We start from the raw sequence: 19,209 nt of genomic DNA, 5'->3' as shown, positions 1-19,209 counted from the left end.
CTACTCCCAGAATCAGGGCAGAAAGGATCAGACACATAAATAAAAGGCCTTGTCCTGCTTGGACAGGCAGGTGGGTTATTTCTCGAAGAAGCCTGCTCCAGTGAGGTATTCCACCTGCACAGCACTGCCATGGGCAGAGCCACATTGCAGCTGTTGGCTGGCAGCCGAGTGGCATTGGGCAAGCAGAACATGCTTCTGTGGCCTGAAGGAGGGACAGAGACTGTGGGTAAATAAATGTATCCTAGTCAGAGGTCAAACCCAAAGCTGTCCTGGCAGGAAAAAGCACTGGTGTGGCCAATGCAAGTCCCACTAGGTACAAAAACCTCCCAGCCAAGATCCCAGCGAAGGACAGCACCGAGGCAGCAGTGCTGCTCACAGTCACATATGCTAACACGACATGCTGCCAGCTTTGTCTGGTCATCTTTTTGTTTCCAAAACAACTAGGACACAAAGTCTTTAATTGCTGTTATTATTCTTCTTTGGATAGGAGCAGATTTCTTATTTTAGAAAAATATCTGTCACATTGTCTTTTATCACAGCATGAGAGAAGAGTCAGCTGTGGTTCATACGGTATATTCTGGTTTTTTATTTTCCCTCTTTGGGTCATGCATTGGCTATTCTTTTTCTCTGCTTTGGCACATGTTACCAACCCCTAGACCCACATGAAACACTTATTCTCAGGGAAAGACCACCATTAAATAAAAGGTTAGGAAGGGAGGAAGGGCGCCTGCATGAATGCTTTTTAATTGAAATACAACACTCAGTCAAAAAAGATGAAGTCTGTCTCCTGAAAAAGTCAAATCCATCAGGTTAAAGGTTTGCAATTGCAGATCGGATTTTGCAGATTGGATTTTGTAGATTTTCTTCCAGACTTAGCACAGATATTAAAGAAAAAAAAACAGAATGGGACAACACTTTAAGCTGATTCACAATTCTAAACTCACACATGACACATGAAAAGACTTGTATGAGTACAGTCATATGTATCAGGTTGATATAATCAAAGCTTCTGCTGCCCAAATTCCAAAGCATTGGAGTGCACTAATTGGGTTTCTCTGTTGTACAGCTACAAGAGAAACAATTTTTTTTCAACAGATGACAAACACTGACAGTTTTATTTATTTATTTATCTTTCAAAGCAGTCATTTTTAATGGATCTATAATTCAAAAGCTCTTTAATTAATTTTCCTCAAGCTTCCTAGAAAGACAGATTTGGCTTTCTGCATTGAAAAACAAGTCAGTCAAGTTCTAGGCAAAAAAAACCCCAACCAAACATTTCAAAGTCAAAGCTATAAATGAAACAAAACTGGGATGCTATTAGGGACACTGGTTATTTCACCACATAAGATGCTTCCAGCATTACACAATCTTTAAGTTGCTCTTATTTTTCTTTCCTGCCTTCAATCCATTTTTGTTTTCTATAATAATAATAATAATTTAAAAAACCCACAGAAATTCTGCCGTTATATTGCTTTTTGCCTCACCACACTATTGATTCTGCTTCCTGTGCTTTTTTTGTTATTTTTCTTTCTTCTGACTCTGTTAATTGAAGGCTCCATATCCAGGAGACAGCTACAATACCTACAAGTCCAGGACTGAAATCGGAGTGGAAGCAACTTTTTCCAGGAAGAACTGGAAAAAGTCCCTGAAGAGCTGACAGGCTGACACTTTGTTCCTTCTGGACAGCAGTTTCACATCAAGCAGAAAACTCTAGGGATCCATTTATTTATTTATTTTGGACAACAACCCTGGTGCATAAATAGCCACTGAACTCAGCCCTTCATAGAGAAAATGCCCTCCTAGTTTCTCCAGGGAGTTAATCTCAAGTGTCTGGATAACAGTAACATAGAATAACCTGCCTATGTCTTAGTACCAGGACACACAGGTTCTCCAGTCTGCATTTTTAACAAAATCACAGTTACAGCGCACAGTGCTCCAGCAGAGCTTGCCCTCCTCCACTGCACCGCGGCACTTCTCAGGTCCCCGTCCAGCCGAGGCATGCGCAAACACTGCGCTCCCCTGCTGCTTCTGCCAGAGATTATTCTCCTCAGAGAATAAACAACAGCAGAATGAAATGTATGTCCTTAACTGAGCACATTGATTATGTGAGCTAAGCCGCTGATGGAGATGTATTTGCACTTAAATGCCTGACTGCAAGGGAGAGGGCCGAGGCATTGCTGTACAAGAGGGTGGTCTCTGCCAGGGAATAGGGCAGTAAGCTGGAAGGAGAAGCCACAAGAATTGTTAGCCTGCCAAGAATTCCTCCAAGCACAAGCCAGTTAGAGAGAAATGCTGAGACATCCAGGAGATGAGGACATCACCCAGAGAGGTGCAAGGACATGGGTACAGAATTTCTGATGCAAGTACTGGGCCATGCTTTCTTTGACAGTTCAGCACAGGCACTTCATCATATTTCCAAGGCACTGAACCTTCTTCAAGCACCCTTTTTCTCTAGAATACCATTGGGGTTTTTTTACCAGGCCTAAATTCAAGAACTGTTGAAAGAACACTTGAAAGATTCCTTACTGGATGTATAGATGACTAAAGCAGACATATGGCTTATATATCCAAAATTGAAGTAGTGCTTGCAAAGAATTGCACGTCATTCATTAGACTTCAGTAAACTGATTTCTTCTCTCACAATTCATACCATAACCAGAATTCAAAGAATGTGAACAAACAAGTTTCCAAGATATTAGCAAGCACTTAGGTCTCAACTTATCTCTAAAAGCTACATAAGTGTCTGTACAAGTCATTTTAGAAGGGACCAAATGTTCTCAAAAGACAAAAACATAGCTCATACTTTTAGGTTGATCAGTAACTGCAGCATATAACTTATGAACAAATTCATTCACAATGCAACATCAAGGAGTTTTCTTTAAAAAAAAAGAAAAATTAGTGATATGAGTACTGGTATAGCATGTAGGATTAAATTCTGTACACTGTCAACAAATAAAATGAAGAATTAGAACAAAAGTGAACTTTTTATTGTATCTGACTAAATAATATGCACTTGCAGATTTACTGCAATGAGCACTACCTGCAAATTTCATGCTTTGAGTGAAATTTAATTAACTTGAACTAGTAAAAATCCCACAGGGTTACATTATTTGTAAGTGAGAAAATAGGAGTCATGTCTGCGTACTGGGGATGGGAATTTGGCTACTCTTGTTTAATTATGGTTCCTCTGGAAAGGTACATAAATATTTATGTGAATTTGTGCACTGACATTTGTTGCTGGACTTGGACATTCAAAGTCACTACAGATAACTTCCAAATGCACCTTCTACATACACATGGCTTTTCCTCTATGCACATCCTGTTGCTACAACTTGGCTTGTTTTCCTGACAAGCTAACCTGTAGGGATAGGCAGGAAAGGGAAGTAAAGCACTATTCATTCCGAGGTGATTGATGAACCTATGCATCCTTCCTTCTGCAGCAGAAAGTTGGCACACACACACACAAAAAAATGTATGTATGTCTGTGCCCTCACTGGAAGAAGCATCCGGGGAAAAAACAAATCCAACCCTGATTGCTGTCTGCCTTAAGTGCAACTCCTGAGAATGTCACTGCTCGTCTCATTTCCAATACTCGCCCATCCTGTTTTCAAGTGCTGCCAAATGCTGGGACACAGATGAGGAACAGGGCAGCTAAAACTCAGTAAGCCAACAGTATCAGCACAACGGGATTTGTATGTACAACTTCTGTCTGACGTTCTCTGTCCAAAATTTAGCTTCCTGCTAGGAAAAATTAAAAAGATTTGGAAAATCAAAGTCACTTGGACATGACCTGCATGGATGCATGCTCATGTTACGGGAAGCTTTTGCTACCAGCCACCCTACACAACACAGAACACTAGCTTGGATCCATGTAGCAAGAAAAAGCCATTTAGCAGCTGTCTTACAGAAAAAATACCAACAAACCAGCAGAGGGAACAGACACTTTACAATTTATTCTTACAGTGAGGCTATAACACCACTTCAGCTGAGTCAAGTTGCAAGTGAAAGGCAACTTTTTGGATTTAACCATCCATTTTAAACACTCCCTTATAGTCTAAAGTCATTGGTTGTACGAGCAGCTGAGACAATGCAAAGGAATTTGGAAGAGGAAGAGAAAAACTCCTCTCATTTCCTTTCAGTGGCAGCAAGCTTTTAGCTGTGCAACAGACTTATGAATCTATTTGACATTGCTCAGATTAAAAAAACACCAATTAAAAAAGTCCCTAAAAGTGTAATTACAGAGCTGAACAGTTACAAGTAAGAAGGTAAGACAGAAGGTATGATTTTGCAGACTGAGCATACCCAGACTGTTGGAGCTGGTCTGGAACAATTAAAAGACAGACACTTCAAATAGTAAAAATGCAAGCTGTGTTCTGAGCCGGAGAAATTGCAAGTGTACTCTAATCTCATCTGATTGTCATCATCACAAGTGTAACAACTGCAGCGTTCCATCTTAATTGCATTCACAATTGACCAGTCATACAAAAAGTAACTCAAATAAAATTAATTCCTTAGGCTTTTTGTCACATTGACAACACACAAGATTTTCAGCAACTGAAATGGAAAAATTGATTTAAATTATATTCTGCTGCAATATCTGCATCAAACAAATATCTTTTGACCTTCCAAGGAGCTTTAGGAAGAGCCTACTTCTATTCTCCTTTGGCATACTTGAAGACTTGATATAAATTAAATGGGCTGCCTTCACTGGTACAGTTTTTCCAGGATTAAGGACAATATGTTAGCAATGCTTGAAGGGCACCTCTGCTCCAGAAGACAGTGTGTAGGGGTTAAAACAAGGATGAGAGTCCACGCCCTAATGGCAGACATTGTGTCCCTCGAAGGGCCTATACCCATTCTGACCATCAGAAAAGGGAAGGAAATTCAGTGGAAGTACTGAGGAAAAAGAGGCAAACAGATTATAGGAGTTGTGGTTTGTCTGTAGTGAGGGAAGCAATGGAACACGCAAGATTTATACTTATAAGGAGAGTACTGTAATTCCAATAACCTTTTCCACTCTTGCATAAATTGAGCCCCCAGGCACTTGATAAAAGGCATGCACAGCACTTTTTCTGAGCAGCTGGAGAGCCCCTACTGCATACTATTTTTTTTTAACAGTACTCCCACAAAGCTATCCAAAATTGTAGCGGCGCTGTTTCCAGAAAATCACATCCCATCTCAGTGATGTGGCTGCTCTATAAACAAAGTGGTTCCGTATAATTTAACAATTAATGGTCACTTTAAGGTGAGCCAGTTAAGATTTTTCAGTGGATCCCTCTGTGATCACTCCTACCAGAACTGCATCAAGTGACTCAGACAAAGGAAGGCTGGTTACATGAACAGAAGGTAGGTGGCTTAACAACCTTGATCTTATCACAGACCTGTCAGTGGAGAGAACTGCACGTTTCTGCAGAGCTAACTCACATGTCAATGCACTGGGAAAGGAATCAGATGTTTTCCACATCCTCTGATTTGGGAATGCTTTGCAGGGTTATTTATTGAGCCAGTTCAGATTACACAGAATAGCTTCAAAGCCTGCAGTTTCCAGTGCTCCACCTGCCTTGCCAAGGCCATGCTTGCTACTGAAGAGTCAGGAGAGGAAAACTGAGAATGAAATCAATTGTAAACTTGGAATGCTCCCAGATTTCAGAGCCTATGCACTTTTGAAAAAAAAAGAGGAAAAAAAAAGAAAAAAAAGATACATCTCACCATTTCTATTAACACCTGACTGGAAGCAAAATTGTTTTACAAATCTGATGTCACTACAGCCCAACACTCAGAGGTGCTCCATTTTGGCACTCGCTCATTCTTCAGTCAACAGAAAACTTTCTAGCACGCTGCTCTAGCTTTCCAGGATGCATGTTAAAAAAAATAAAACCTCAAGAAGCCACATTTAGCCTCTCAGATCACTGCCTGTGTAATTTACAGGAGTAACAGGTTAGACTGACCTAGCTATAAATGAGAAAGATACATCACAGCTGGACATCCTAACTGGTCTGAAAGCTTTTGCCAAGCTTCCACAGGCTTTTGAAACACGACCTATGATTTTCAACAGCATTTCTACATTTTTTCTCCCAACAGTGAAAGAGAAGCAATATGCCCACTCATTCTGCTACTATGCATCGGAGGGACACCCCTGCTTCCTTGCTCCAACCTGAGATGTCGTCTTCTTTCCAGCACAGCTATTTCCAGGCTTATTTACCAGTTCATTCAAGTCTAGACTTTCTAATTTTGTAGCATAATCTGTAGCTCAGTCACCCGTGAAACTGCTGAACAGCCTGCAATTGTGTGCAAATCCACACCATGGCTTGTGCTGCCTGAGCTCAGGTACAGTCATTAGTGACAGCATACAGCACTTTAATGGGAAGTTCTTTAAACCTTCCAGGAGCATTTGCCAGAAAAATATCTCTTCCCTTCCTCTCCTTCCCCTTGAATAGTTTAATTAATACCAAAGTCTTAGCTTTGGCTCCAGAAAGTGACAAAAGCAGGGATCCTGACAGGGAAACAGATACAGCATAGGACATGAACAGCAGGAAGGGAAGGCTTGCTTCCCTTCATTTATTTACTGGCCCTGCCCAGTGTGAGACCTCTATCTAGAGCCCACTCTGTCCCCCAGGCTCAGGCACCACAGAAGACACTGTGCCCAGTAGATCTCCCAAAGGAAGCAGGGACAAAATCAGAGGGCATATCCCACTGACAGCAGCACACTTGGTTGTCTCCGGAAGGAAGGTGGATGGCTTGTCTGGCAGAAGGCTCAGGCAGATGCTGGCACCAGCCTGACTTGGGCAGCAGCACGTGAAAGGAGAGGGGGTGAACGGGAAACTCCTGCCCTCCGCCATGAGAGCTCTGGTGTCAGCTGATGGCAGCGAGCCCTAAAGGAAGGGAGCTGTGCTGAGTCAGCTGCAGCATCTGCCCTTCTCCACAACCACCCAGGAAAAGGCTGCTCTGTGGCCAGCGCCAAGGCAATGACCCAGTGAAATGAAAGTGACCCAGATGCAACACCCTCCCCACCCTCAAAGTAATCTGATTTGCTTTTTCCCACGACTTCCACATTTGCTGAATGCACTTGGCCCCATGTGAGTTGCAACCAGCAAGCAGAGCTATCTGCAGTGAGACTGGCACGCCTCACCTGCTGCAAATCCACAGGCACCAGCAGAGGCATTACTCAGGCACCTGTGACCCTGCTCAGGACTCCCACACCTCTTCTGCTCCCTCAGCCTGTCCAAAGAAGAATTCCTCTCAGGGCCATCTCAGGGCTTTCTACCCCAATGGGTAAAGCTCAAACCTCCTGTCCTTCAGCTGGGCAGCAGGCTGTGGCACTGCGCATCCATCCATGCTGAGCTAGCAGGTCCAGAATGCCCATCCTTCCTCTCTGGATATGCACACAGCAACAAATCCAAACAAAAGGCATTCTGAGAAAAAAACAGCTTTTCCTCTGCCTTCTCTTAACCTGTCTTTCTCCAGCCCCCAGTCTACACTGTCTTCTACATTTAGCTGCTGGGCAGGCCATACATTCCCTTCCAACCACTGTGGCCAGAGTGCTCCTTAGCATCCCTTCACCATTTCTCTCTCCAGGAGATTTTTCCACTGGTCCCAGCACCCTCCTCCAACAAGAGATGGCCAATTACTGCAGAAATCTGCTCAGCAAGGACAGTGGGGGACCCACTCAGCATACCACAACGGGCAGCTACAGCTCTGTGCATCGCACCACTGCTGAGTGTAGCATATTGGGAATTATTCCCCAGAAGAGCTTCCTGAGGATTCTTGTTGGTCCCTCACCAAACAAGAGATGTGTTAATTGCTCAGCACAGGAACCCACTTTGAAGATTGGTAGGAAAATCTGTTTCCAGGAAGGAAAACACTTCTGGAAGACAGTAGAGGCTCCTCATGTTCCACATCAGCATGAAAGAAAAGCCTCTTAAAGCTGCATGTGTTTGCTCAGATTTGCTGCCTCTCATTCTCCTAGATGACGCAAGGACCCACAGCAGCCAGGAGGGGAAAGTCCTGGGCTCGTTTCTCCTCTGCTTTCCTCACCCACAGCAAGCACCATCACCTGCACAAAGCCTGTCTCTTCCTGCAGCTTCACTAAAAATTTCACCTGAAACATCTCTTCCAACAAAACTATGGCAGCTGCAAAAAAAAATTTCAGTTTAACGAATCAACATCCCAAGGTGGTTCCTTCAGATAAGCCCTGAGCAGCTCCAGGCAAGAGACTGTACTTGGAGGCCACAAGAAGCAAGCTCACCACAGCACTGAGGAAAGCCTTCAGAGGAGCACAGCTCCATGCTGTCCCCCCACAGAAGGCAGGGCTCATCCCTGGAGCACTCTGCACCTTAGGGCAGACAGCTTGGAAAACAGCACTAGGCTACGAAGAAGAGTGTGGTTTGAATGGTGAAGGCAACTCAATCCTGGCAGCTCTATGTTTTAAAGACAGCACTTTGGTGCTCTTCCCACTCCCAAAGCATTCTGATTGTTATTTACAATTTCCCTCAGGCAGGCCGTAAATCCAAGCATGACTAGCAGGCTCAACACAGTGTAAAAGGATCCCAGAGGCAGACTAATTACCTTTGCAGGCTATGCAAGCCTATGCAGTTTTCTTCTGCCCGGTAGCTTTGGAAACTTTGGCCAATGGCTGCAACAAACAGGTCAAACTTTCCACTTTCCATTGTTCTGTTCAGGGCAGCCAGCTGGGAATTCAGGGGCAACAAGTCTCCAGGGGAAGAAATCAAGGCCATTTAGGGAAAGGGAAGAGGGGCTATGAACCATAAGAATACTCCACACACTTTTCTGAATCCATCAGAAAAGATAGTAAATAAAGACTGAGAGGAAGCCTAACAGATTTTGAGGACTGAAATCAAAACCACCACCAAACAGAAAACCCTACTACTCCCACTCTTGACATTTTAGGGGTTACTTCTCTGCAAGTGCCCTATACCAAGATGACAACTTTTGTTTAAAATAAAGTATTTAATACAGTAAAAACCCACTCTTCCTCATCTCTTGAGACAGAAGGTCAGAAGATTTATCAGAGGCACAGGTGCTGCATCTTTCACATTTTCTCACCGCCACGGAAGTGTGCTGATGTTCAGCCTGCAGCTGATTTCACAGGGATCTCTCCTAACACCTACTAGCTCTGTTTAGGCATTGTCTATTCAGACAGCAGTGGTTATAGCAAACATCTGAATTTTAGATGGGGTGGGGGTAAAATATCATACTCAAATTATTGCTCTGGACCAAGCAGTGCATGAAGCAACCAGAATATCCCATTTTCTGAATGAAAGCCTGGGCTGACAAGCTATTGTCTGGTCTAAAGCAACACATACACTCTTTCACTCCAATCATAAAAAGGCCCATAATGAAACTTTTACTTAGTTGGCATTTACTTATGGAAATAATCAGTTACAGTCTCTTAAAAGTTAAAAACCCCCCCATCAACTAAGAAAAACTAACATGCTGCACCAGGCTATGAAAAATCCTGGCAAGCCTATTATCCAGCTGAGCATCACACTGGTAATGGCTGAAGCCCCCTTCCACAGGAACTACACAGGTTAAATTACTTCCCAATAAAAGTGTAATGTCTTCAGAGGTAGTTTCATTTTTAGGTGAAAAATTCTCACTTGAGATTACATGAGCAAAGGCAAGAGAATTAAAAAATTATGTATCTTTGGTGCCATATCAGGTATAACAGTGAAGTGCAATACACAGCAAACTCCTGTTGCAGTCAGGCATCTTCCCCTTGGCACAGACCAAAAATAAAACAAAAACTGTGGAATTTAATACTAAAAAATACTCTGTGCAAAGTAAGGATACTGTCCTAAATCTTAATGGGTTAGATACTGTCCACAATAGCAAGTAAATAAAATTTTATGAAGATCTGTACAGCAGCTTCCAGAATATAATTAGATAATGCTTTTCCAGAGCCATAATAAAGAGGAGGAAATTTTGTGTTTTCTTCGGTTGGTGTGGTGCTACCTGTTAATTACAAACAGCCAAGGAAGTGGAAGATGATCTCTGGAACATATCCAAGGAACACAAATTAGGCTGGTGGATGTACTCTCCAAAGGCAAGGCCTCCAGAGGGGGTTTTCAAGTGTTCTGGCTATAAGTTTACTAGTCACCCCAGATGGGAGTATGTAGGTATTTCTTACATGCTTTCCCTCAAGTTTCTCTCAGAGATTTTTTCCCCCTCATGAAACAGACAAAAGCAACAACAACATCAACAACCAAACAGAAACCCAAAACTACCCAACCAAAAAATAAAAAGAGTTGATAAAAGGACTTCAGGGTGTTCTAACATATTTTTGCTGTAACTTTACAATCCTGAGGCAGGGACACAGGATATTTCTGCAAGCAATAGAGGAAGTTCTGAAAAAGTGCCAGAGTACAAACTGCTAGAGGCAGCCAAAGTGGTAAGTCTCCCACTGAGCTCAATATTGCAGGGTGAAATCTACTCCCATTACATGTTATAGATATGACACAGGTAACTTCTAGGTTTGAGAAAACAACAGGCAAACACAAACCACCTTATAACTTTTAAAATGAGCTCTGAGACAGCTTCAGAGACTGCTTTGTAGCAACATAAAGAGCTGCAAAATCCTCCTTACCAAAATTTGGGCTAAAGCTTTTGCAATCTATATGATTCTGGTTTGATCTGTTTGAACAAAAGCAGGAAGCCAGAGAACAGCAAACCACTACTCGATAAAAACACATCTGTATGGGCAATGAAGGAATACTCACGCAGTGCATACAGGGAGAGGACTATTCCAGCCAGGCAAAATCCCTCGAAAAACCTGAGTGTGCTGAACATGGTCACATTCACTGAGAGTGCCACAGTCAGTCCAAATATCAAAATGAATATGACAGAGAAGAGCAGTACAGGCCGTCGACCAACCCTAAAAATAAGGAAGTATGGAGAAGCAGTGTTAAAAACCAGGATGGACATAACTCTGGATCATTAAAACTGGTAAAGAAGGGAACAAGTCAGGCAAACTTCTCCAAATATTGCCACCCATTTTTAATGCTTATTCCAGTCTTCTCTTTTTTTTCTTACTAAATCCCAGATTTCTCTGCCAGCTTTGCATTGACATGTTCATTTCAGAAAGGATTAAGCTGAGACAGCACATTGTATTAGTGCTTGATTCAACCAGCATTTTTAAAACAACAAAGATAAACAAGGAAGCATCTAGGAGCTACTGTAAGGCCATGAATAAGTCCCTTGGAGATGAAAATCAACTTCTCAGAGCTTTCTGTAGTAGCACAGGAGGATATATGGTATTATATGCTGTATGGTGTAACATATTATGAGCTTCAGAGGTCTCCTCTTCCCAATAGACATGTGCTTTTCAGTCTCATCTACAAGAGCAGCCAGCTCAAAAAACTACTTTTCTTGGTCTCATTTCTTGAGAAGAAGCCTAACAAACATGGACTGAGCACAAAATAGGGCTCATGTCATTTCACTGAGCCTAAGGGAGAAGATAATAACACTCACAGGAAAACTGTGAGCTCCAAGTCCCTCCACCTTGTATCCCCATACCAGTTGAAGAGACCCACAAAACCAGCCTGACAGGAGGGTAGGGTGAGGAGTAAAGCACTTCAAAAATCATTACAGGCAACAGGGGCAGAGGACTTGCAGCCCTCCTTTGCTGCTGCCACCTGTAGTTGCATGTATTGGTACAGCGCTGACGAGGAGGAAGAGTTATGCTATCACTGGATGTGGGGGCAGCTGCTACAGAGTTTGGCTCTTTCATGTCCAAGGAACATGAGATTTTTTTGCATCTTATTCATATGTTTAGTGTTTATAATTCCCCTTTCTCTCCCCTCTTTCTGTGCAGGGAGAATGATATGAAGCACCAGAGCACATGGCTATTTTTAAGCAAGAATTGGATCATTATGTGGAGATTTCCAAAATTTTTCAACTTGTCAACTCCCACAAGTTTTCCAGTGGAACTGAGGATCCCTTTTAGTCAGCTCCATATGCCATTTTCACAAAGAATACATGAACTTGCTTTTCGTAGGCAGCTTTCACAGACCCATTTAAAGCAGACTGTCAGCTGCAAGCCAGCCATCAGGTTGAATGTCAGCACAATAAAGAGCATTTAAACCTCACAACTTAGTCCAGTTTCACATGCTGTAGCATTTCTATTCAATTATTTCAGCAGATTGTCACCAGCAGTTATAAAATACATTATATATATGCATTCACGATTAGAACTTTGGGTTTTGCAGTACTTAAAATAAAATAGGGAGTGAAGGGCTAAGAAAGAGACATCATTATAATTTTTTTCATTTTTGGCAACTGGAAGAGTACACCAGCCATCACTCAGGCTTTTTTCAAAGTGACACCTAAGAAAGTGTTGTTATGGCTCCTTGGATGAAAACAGGCTTATTATTGTTTTCAGCTCTAGTATCACCTGTGGGGCCCCTCAAAGATTTAACTTGTTGGCATTAGCCATTCAAAGCTTTTTGAAACAGAACCAACATGCAAGCTGAAGAAAGCAAGGTCAAAGCAGGCTGCTCTCCAGGGTACAAGCACAGCCCACTGGAAGATGAGCTGCAGTGGAGCTGAGGGTGGGAACCCAGAATCACTGACTCTGATGCACAACATGCTGGGGACACACTGGACACTGGGGCAGTGACTGCTGTGTGTGCTTCAGATTTTGTGTTTATGGAACACAAAGCACTTGGGCAGGGAGGGGAAATACCTCATGTAAAACCTTGAATACAGAAAAAAAAAGCCTATGAACTTTGTGTTATCTGTACAGACTTTTGCAGCCCCGTTTTTGTTATGCCAAACTGTAATTCATACCAATTAGTATTTGTGGAAGTGTTTTGCAGATGAAAGGCATTATGCAAACACTCAGAATTAGGAACTTAATTCTCATCACAAGCCTGACCTGCCATTCCCTGATGTTGATTGAAAAAGACCTCATGCTTAGCATACTTCAGTTCCCTTCCTCCCCTCCTCTGTACTCAAGGTTATCCATCGTTAGGACACAGAATTTCTTCTACCCTTATACAAGTTATGCAAATGAATGGTTGCTGCTAATGAAAAAATCAGAAAAACCAAGAGCCTCCTGAGCCTGTAAAAACCAACTGAGGCCAGATAAGCCCTCTGGTAAGAGGCATTTCCTCACAAGCACAAAACTAGTCATCTTCTTCACCAAGGCATGCAGCACGCTTCTCAAAAAACAAAGCTTCAGGGCAGCTATCAGCCATATATTTGGTGATCCAGCAGTGTTTTGACAGGATGGTGTCTTAGAGCATAAAAAAAAGCCTTTTATATGCAGACAGAATTATGTGTCTAACAGTACATGGAAATGCTTGTGAGAAATTAAACCATACACAATTTCCCTGGTAAAACAGCCCCAGGATCCTATCTGCTGCCATCCAAACTGTTCCAGAGAGAGATTACTGTATCACGGAAGTCGGCCTACACTGCATGCTATTATCTAGATCAAATGCTAAATGCTGCCTGCACAGGTAAATAACCAGGGATACAAGCAACCCCAGGCTTTTGAAGAATCTGCAGCCCACATGGTGTGATAAGCAAATGCATCAAAATGATATTCCTAACGTCAGAGTTGCACCACAGGGGGAGAGTGAATGGACTGAGGACAAGACCTGCTCTTCCCATACTCCTACGTGTGTACCTTGCCACCCTGTGATAACTAAGCTTTGCTCTCATAGCTGATCAAATTGCTCTTCCTGTGCCATTCTTTGCAGGCTCTCTCTTGGGTTTGGGACTGGAACTGACTCAAAGGCTCCAAAGGGCATCAGAGCAGGTGCAAAGCAGGGGCACTACTGGGCAATGAGATGTACAGACCTACTGTCTTGATGCTACATGAACACAAAGCCCACCTGGTCCAGGAGGAAGCCTTCCACACAAACCTCAACAGCCTCTGTCCAGAGCAGGCAGAATTGCCAGCAGCACTGTCTGCCTGTAGAGCAAGTAACTTATTCAGGCATCGGACACAGCTGGTCTTCCCACAGCCAAGCATGTTTGCAGACCTTCCTCCTGTAGATTTTCCATACAGAGCTATCCCAGCATGCACACCTACTGTGTTTTGAACATGGAGCACTCAGTTTACTCAGCAAATTGCCTTAATACACTCTATGCCTTTGCCTCATTCAGCTTTAAAAGCGTCTTCAAAAAGGAAAAACAAAGCTCCTAATGGTACAAAAACCCCAAAGCATCTTCTAATTATCTAAACTGGAGAGTGGTATATAAGTGAAATGAAAACAGATTTTGAAATTTTGTAACACTTTTTATACATTACTCTGTTAAATCTCTCTTGCTCTTGCTTGGGACTGACATCCTTTTCCAATAAATTTTCTCTTTCTACCAGGTACAATCTGTACAACCCCTTTGTATCCACCTCTTTACACAACCCCACACCTTAGCAGAAATTCAAGCTGTGATTAAATAGCAAAGTAAATTCGATTTAGGTCTTCTTTTACCAGCCCCCAATGCTACTGCTAAATGACAAAAAACCTATTGAACACAGGAACCCTGCTGTGTCAGGTGCATCAGCTGGCAATGTGGACCAAACATGAGTATGAGGACCAACTTTGGTGGCAGCAAGCCATGTCCATTCCAGTCATCCACAAAAAGGTCATTGTTCCCTCCAGCCACCAAGTTATCCTTTTTCTCCTTTGCACCACAGCTGGAAACCAATTCTCCTAAATTCACTAGACATTTCTAGATGTTTGAAAATCAGGGTAATTTTATGCTGCATTAGCTCAGCTAAGCAGCTTGTCGAGGGGTCCAACCAACTCATGTGGCAGCACAAAGTACACACTGGAGACAGAAATGGATGGAAGCACAGGATGCTCCTTTTGGTGGCAGAGAGCTATTAAATCTGCTTACTGCAATTCTCTCTCAAAGCCAGTGCCTTAGGCAACAAGTTGTTCACTTATTTGTGGCTTATTTGTCAATTATAGCAGCACTTTCCTAACTTGGTAATAAGTCTGCTTTCTCCACACTGATTCCTTTTTAGGAAAGCCAAGCAAGATCCCTCATTTATTTCTCCTCTATACTTTCTATGAGTTCTTAGAGCCCCATTCTACTGTGGTATTTTAATCAAATTCAACTGCATTTAATGCGTGTTCCCTACTTCACTGAAAAGTCATGATTCCGCTCTTGCTCAAAAATTTTCAGCGACTATTCAGGAATTAAGATGCAATTTTGCTGGGAATGCTCGTTCCAAATTACTGCAGAGATGCAGGGGGGCTTTTCTCTCCCAACTGACTGGCTAGTTGCTGAGGTTTTGTAAGATTTCCCTAGTAGGCAACTCTTCTTTTTTTCCTGTTTTAATGAATGGCAAAAGAGTTAACTTGGGGCCATTTAAAGCACCAGCATTGGCAACTGTGCTGGAAGGCAGTGAAGTGAGTGGGACAGCATTGTAGAGCTATTGTTTCAGATGCTTCAAGTTTCCACTGAAATCACTTTGGGTCATCCATGTAATCCTTTCCCCCCCCTTTCTGCACTACAAGACCATCTTTTAAAATAAAAGCTGAACCCTCAGCATCACTGGGGTATCCAATAATGTTTTAACTGCCTAAATATAAGGAATTGTGATCTAGTCTTTTAAGTTTAATACCCCAATAGTAGCAGCATGTAAGTCAGCAAATCCTTAACACTACATCACAATGTTTGACTAACAAGAACTTTAAAAAAAGAACAATGGAAAGGTTTGCAAAAAACAGCCTTAAACTCACCAAAAGATACCGTATAAGCATGAGGTTGACATTACATTATTCATGTATTCAATGAAATCAATGCTGCTTTCAATTTCTTTTGGTCCTCTCACTTGGTTAAGAAAACAAAAACCAACCCTAAGCTAAAGGATTCACATGTATAATTAGAAAATACTTAATTCCATACTAGCTTTACAGCTGCAATAAATTGTGTCAGTTGGAAATAAGTAAGTCAAATATCAAATCGTTTGTGCTACTTAGCTTGATAAAAGTTACTCAGGTCCAATTAACACACTTCTGCACTGTTTGTCCATCATGGTTCTTTCAGAACCTCAAAAATCATTATGCAAAGGTTCTTGATGAATACAAAGTGGATGGCAATCAAAACAATATTTAATACTGTTATTTATTATTATTATTATTGACATCGTATTAAAAGATTTTTCACTTACCAGTCGGCTATACATCCTGTTATCAAGTGGCCGAAGATTAATCCTACAAGCAGGGAGAACTTAGCAATGTGGACTTTCCAGGCAGAATCACAAACAAGATCCCACTGGAAGAAAAAAAAGAGACAGATAAACCAAAATAAATTAATTTCTCAGATGTGTTCAAACATACTAATACAGTGTAGAGTTTCTTCCAAATGTCAATCCTAGCACAAATGCAAGGAAATAGCAGAGGAAAGCTTTCCCCCTCAAGTCAAACCCCAGATGTCAAGAAGCAAATCAAAGACTCATTTACCTCAGTGAGTTTTATCAGATCCTTAGCTATAAGATGACAATATCCAACACTTTAGTGTCCCCCTCTCCAGGCCACAGGAGTTTAGCCTAAGGGGATATCTCCAGCAGGCACTGGCAGTATCACTGCTGCTGCTGGAGCATCTCACCATGGCAGCCCCAGACACCTATTACCAGAGCCCCGTGAAGCCCACCAGCAGCAAGCCCCACAATTTAAGAGCAAGTGCTCCAATTAATCTCCTCAGGGCTGCTTGGAAACATGGGGAAAAGCCGCTGCTTTGCCACAGACCCCTTATGGCCATTTGCTCCAGGCTCTTATAGTGTCAAGACACTTTTGCTTTCAGAAAAGCATCTTGATTTCCCTAGGTGGTGGAAGGGGGATGAAGACTAAATAAAGGCACAGCTTGTCAGGACCAGTCCTGGCATGGAGCCAGACAGAGCAGCTGGAAATCCCAGTGCAGCTGTGCAACTTCTTGGGACAGCAGCCCCACAGTGACTTTTCACAGCTCAGAGACCAGACAGGATCTGAACCTTGACAATAAAGCTATGCTGATACTGAAATTAACCTTTTTGTCCAAAGAAAAGGGAAATGGACCATTTCAGGTGACCTGCCACTAGGGCACTGCCTCATTCCCACGAGAAAAATAGGAAAAACAAGGTTTCTAGTAAGGCTTCCCTAAACTCCTAGCCATTTTCCTCTGAGGCAGAAGAAACCAGAAGAACCAGACTGCATTCCTGGCTTTAGCCCAGCATCCTCTTTGCCCTCAGACATGTAATGTAATCTTTCTTATGTGTAAAGTGTGGATAGTTACTATTATATCCTTGAATAAATATAAGAGGATAGGTTTGTCCGTGGTTTGTGAAGTGTTCAAATATTGATGGTAATGGCAGCCATACACATTTCATGACAAGTAAGTACAGCTAACTTTGGAGAGTCAGATACTCCAGAATTGAAACTTTGCAGAATAAATGGCTGTTTGTGTGTAATGTAATAGTAGCAGCCCTTCTGACACCAGTAACTGAAGTTTCATAGCCAAAACCACAAAGTATGCAATTTATTTTTAAAAGTCAGATCCAGCTTCAAAAAACTTCCCTCAGAGGAGTTCAATTAGGTGCATTGCACTTCTAAGCATTTCCATGATGCGCAGCCCTTCCACAAACAAGGCAAGACTCAGCCCTTCTCTGGTCCAACACCACAGATATCCTCACTACAATACACCATCTCACCAAGAGGTATAGCAATTTTGTGGCCAAAAGAAATGTGCCAGCCTTCAGGCTCAGGCTTTTTGTTTAAGTTAAATGTATCTTGAGTTCCCCACTGCACTGATTTGTAGAAGTTGGGACATAGAATGTCTCATCTTCCACCCTACAGACTGGAGGCACTAAAGAACCATAAGCAAGTATTATGAGCAAGGATTTTTTCCACCAAATACCTGTGAATAATTTGCAGCAAACAACTCAGCAAGGCAGTGTGAATTGCTCTCTCCAAAAATGTTGACTTTTCAGAAGCGAGCAGAGGAAATGCACTAATACTAGCAGTTCAAGAACCAATCTCCAGCTAGCAAACAAAAATATCTGCCCAGACAAGCTGCAAACACAACAAAATTTGGAAGATACATCTGAAGCAGAAGGAGGCTTTAAAATTCTCCAGGTTCATTTTCACAAGCCAGAAGGTGTATGATGCTTAAAACTGAGTAATCATTTTTGTTTGTAGATAAAAAATTAGGTTTATTAAAAACAGTCATATTTTTACGAGAACAGATTTAAAAATACAATCATTAATTTTTATATTAATTTATGTCAGAGGGACAGTAGTGTCCTCCAAGTGCAAAAAGAAAAATGAGATGTCCTGGTACCTTTCCATTTCCACAGCTTACTATTGCTAGCCAGTGATAGCCGGCCATCACACAAGCCCCAGGCAGAGAACGTGCAGTACCAGATTACACACAGGCAAAGGTTTGTGGTTGGAAGAGCCAAAATCTCAAGAAGGGCTGTAGAGAAATTTCAGGCCAGGACAACAGATGTCAAACCCCTCTGGCACACTGGCACAGAGACTAAGAGTTTAAAAGCAGGAGAAAAGTCAGTCTATCAGCTCGTCCTTCAGCGGTGCCCAAAACACACCCACTCCTTTTGATAACTTATCTGCAAGTCATCCTTTGTTTGTTTGTTTTTGAGGCTATTGTCCAACTCCCCAGCTGTTCTGAAAATAAAAACATGTATTTCCTTGCAAACATTGCATCTGACCCTTCCCTGCCCTCTGTTAAATGTTCATTGCAGGCCAGCAGAAATCAGAGCTGAACCCCCAAGCCCACATGGGCAGACTCATGTGGGTGTTGACAGACCCTGACCTTCCCAAAATATCTCCGTCTGCAAAACCCTCCAAATTTGTAAATAGACAAATAGTGAAATACATCAACAGTTGCTTTAGCACACAATTCCAGAGAGTCTGCCACGACCCCAAATTACTTGCTCAGTACTAAGAGCTGAATTACATCCTGGTTTCTCCTCTGGCAGCTGTCACAAACCAGAGAGAGGTCACCATGAAGCGGTTACCCAAAATAAATTTGGCAGGACAGTGGTAGGTGCCACCAGGGCATTCAACTTGCAAAGGGAGACGAGAATAAGGAGAGAGAAGAAAAATGGATGCTGGAGTCAAAAGCAGCATCAGGTAAAGATGACATTAATAGGACACATTTAATAGTGAATGTATCATCCCCACCCATCTTAACACAGCAGCAGAGCAAACCAGCAGAGCTTTGTCATGCTGAAAGCAC

The 19,209-nt window shown here is 42.3% G+C and overlaps 1 protein-coding gene across 4 annotated transcripts in view; it reads right to left on the bottom strand.

Annotated features, from left to right (window-relative positions):
* The window catches only part of SLC22A23 (solute carrier family 22 member 23), a 110,262-nt gene that overhangs the window by 75,883 nt on the left and 15,170 nt on the right, over positions 1-19,209 (bottom strand). For all 4 annotated transcript variants that reach the window (XM_069008202.1, XM_069008203.1, XM_069008200.1 and 1 more), the window contains exons 2-3: positions 16,148-16,251; positions 10,737-10,891 (exon numbers count right to left, since the gene is read on the bottom strand). In XM_069008202.1, coding sequence (XP_068864303.1) covers positions 10,737-10,891; positions 16,148-16,251 — 259 coding nt within the window. The remainder of the gene's footprint in view (positions 1-10,736; positions 10,892-16,147; positions 16,252-19,209) is intronic.

The sequence above is a fragment of the Aphelocoma coerulescens genome, chromosome 2 (genome assembly GCF_041296385.1).
Source record: "Aphelocoma coerulescens isolate FSJ_1873_10779 chromosome 2, UR_Acoe_1.0, whole genome shotgun sequence".
Classification (NCBI taxonomy): Eukaryota; Metazoa; Chordata; class Aves; order Passeriformes; family Corvidae; genus Aphelocoma; species Aphelocoma coerulescens.
Note: the sequence above shows the minus strand (reverse complement) of the source record. Positions and strands in the feature narration are given on the sequence as shown.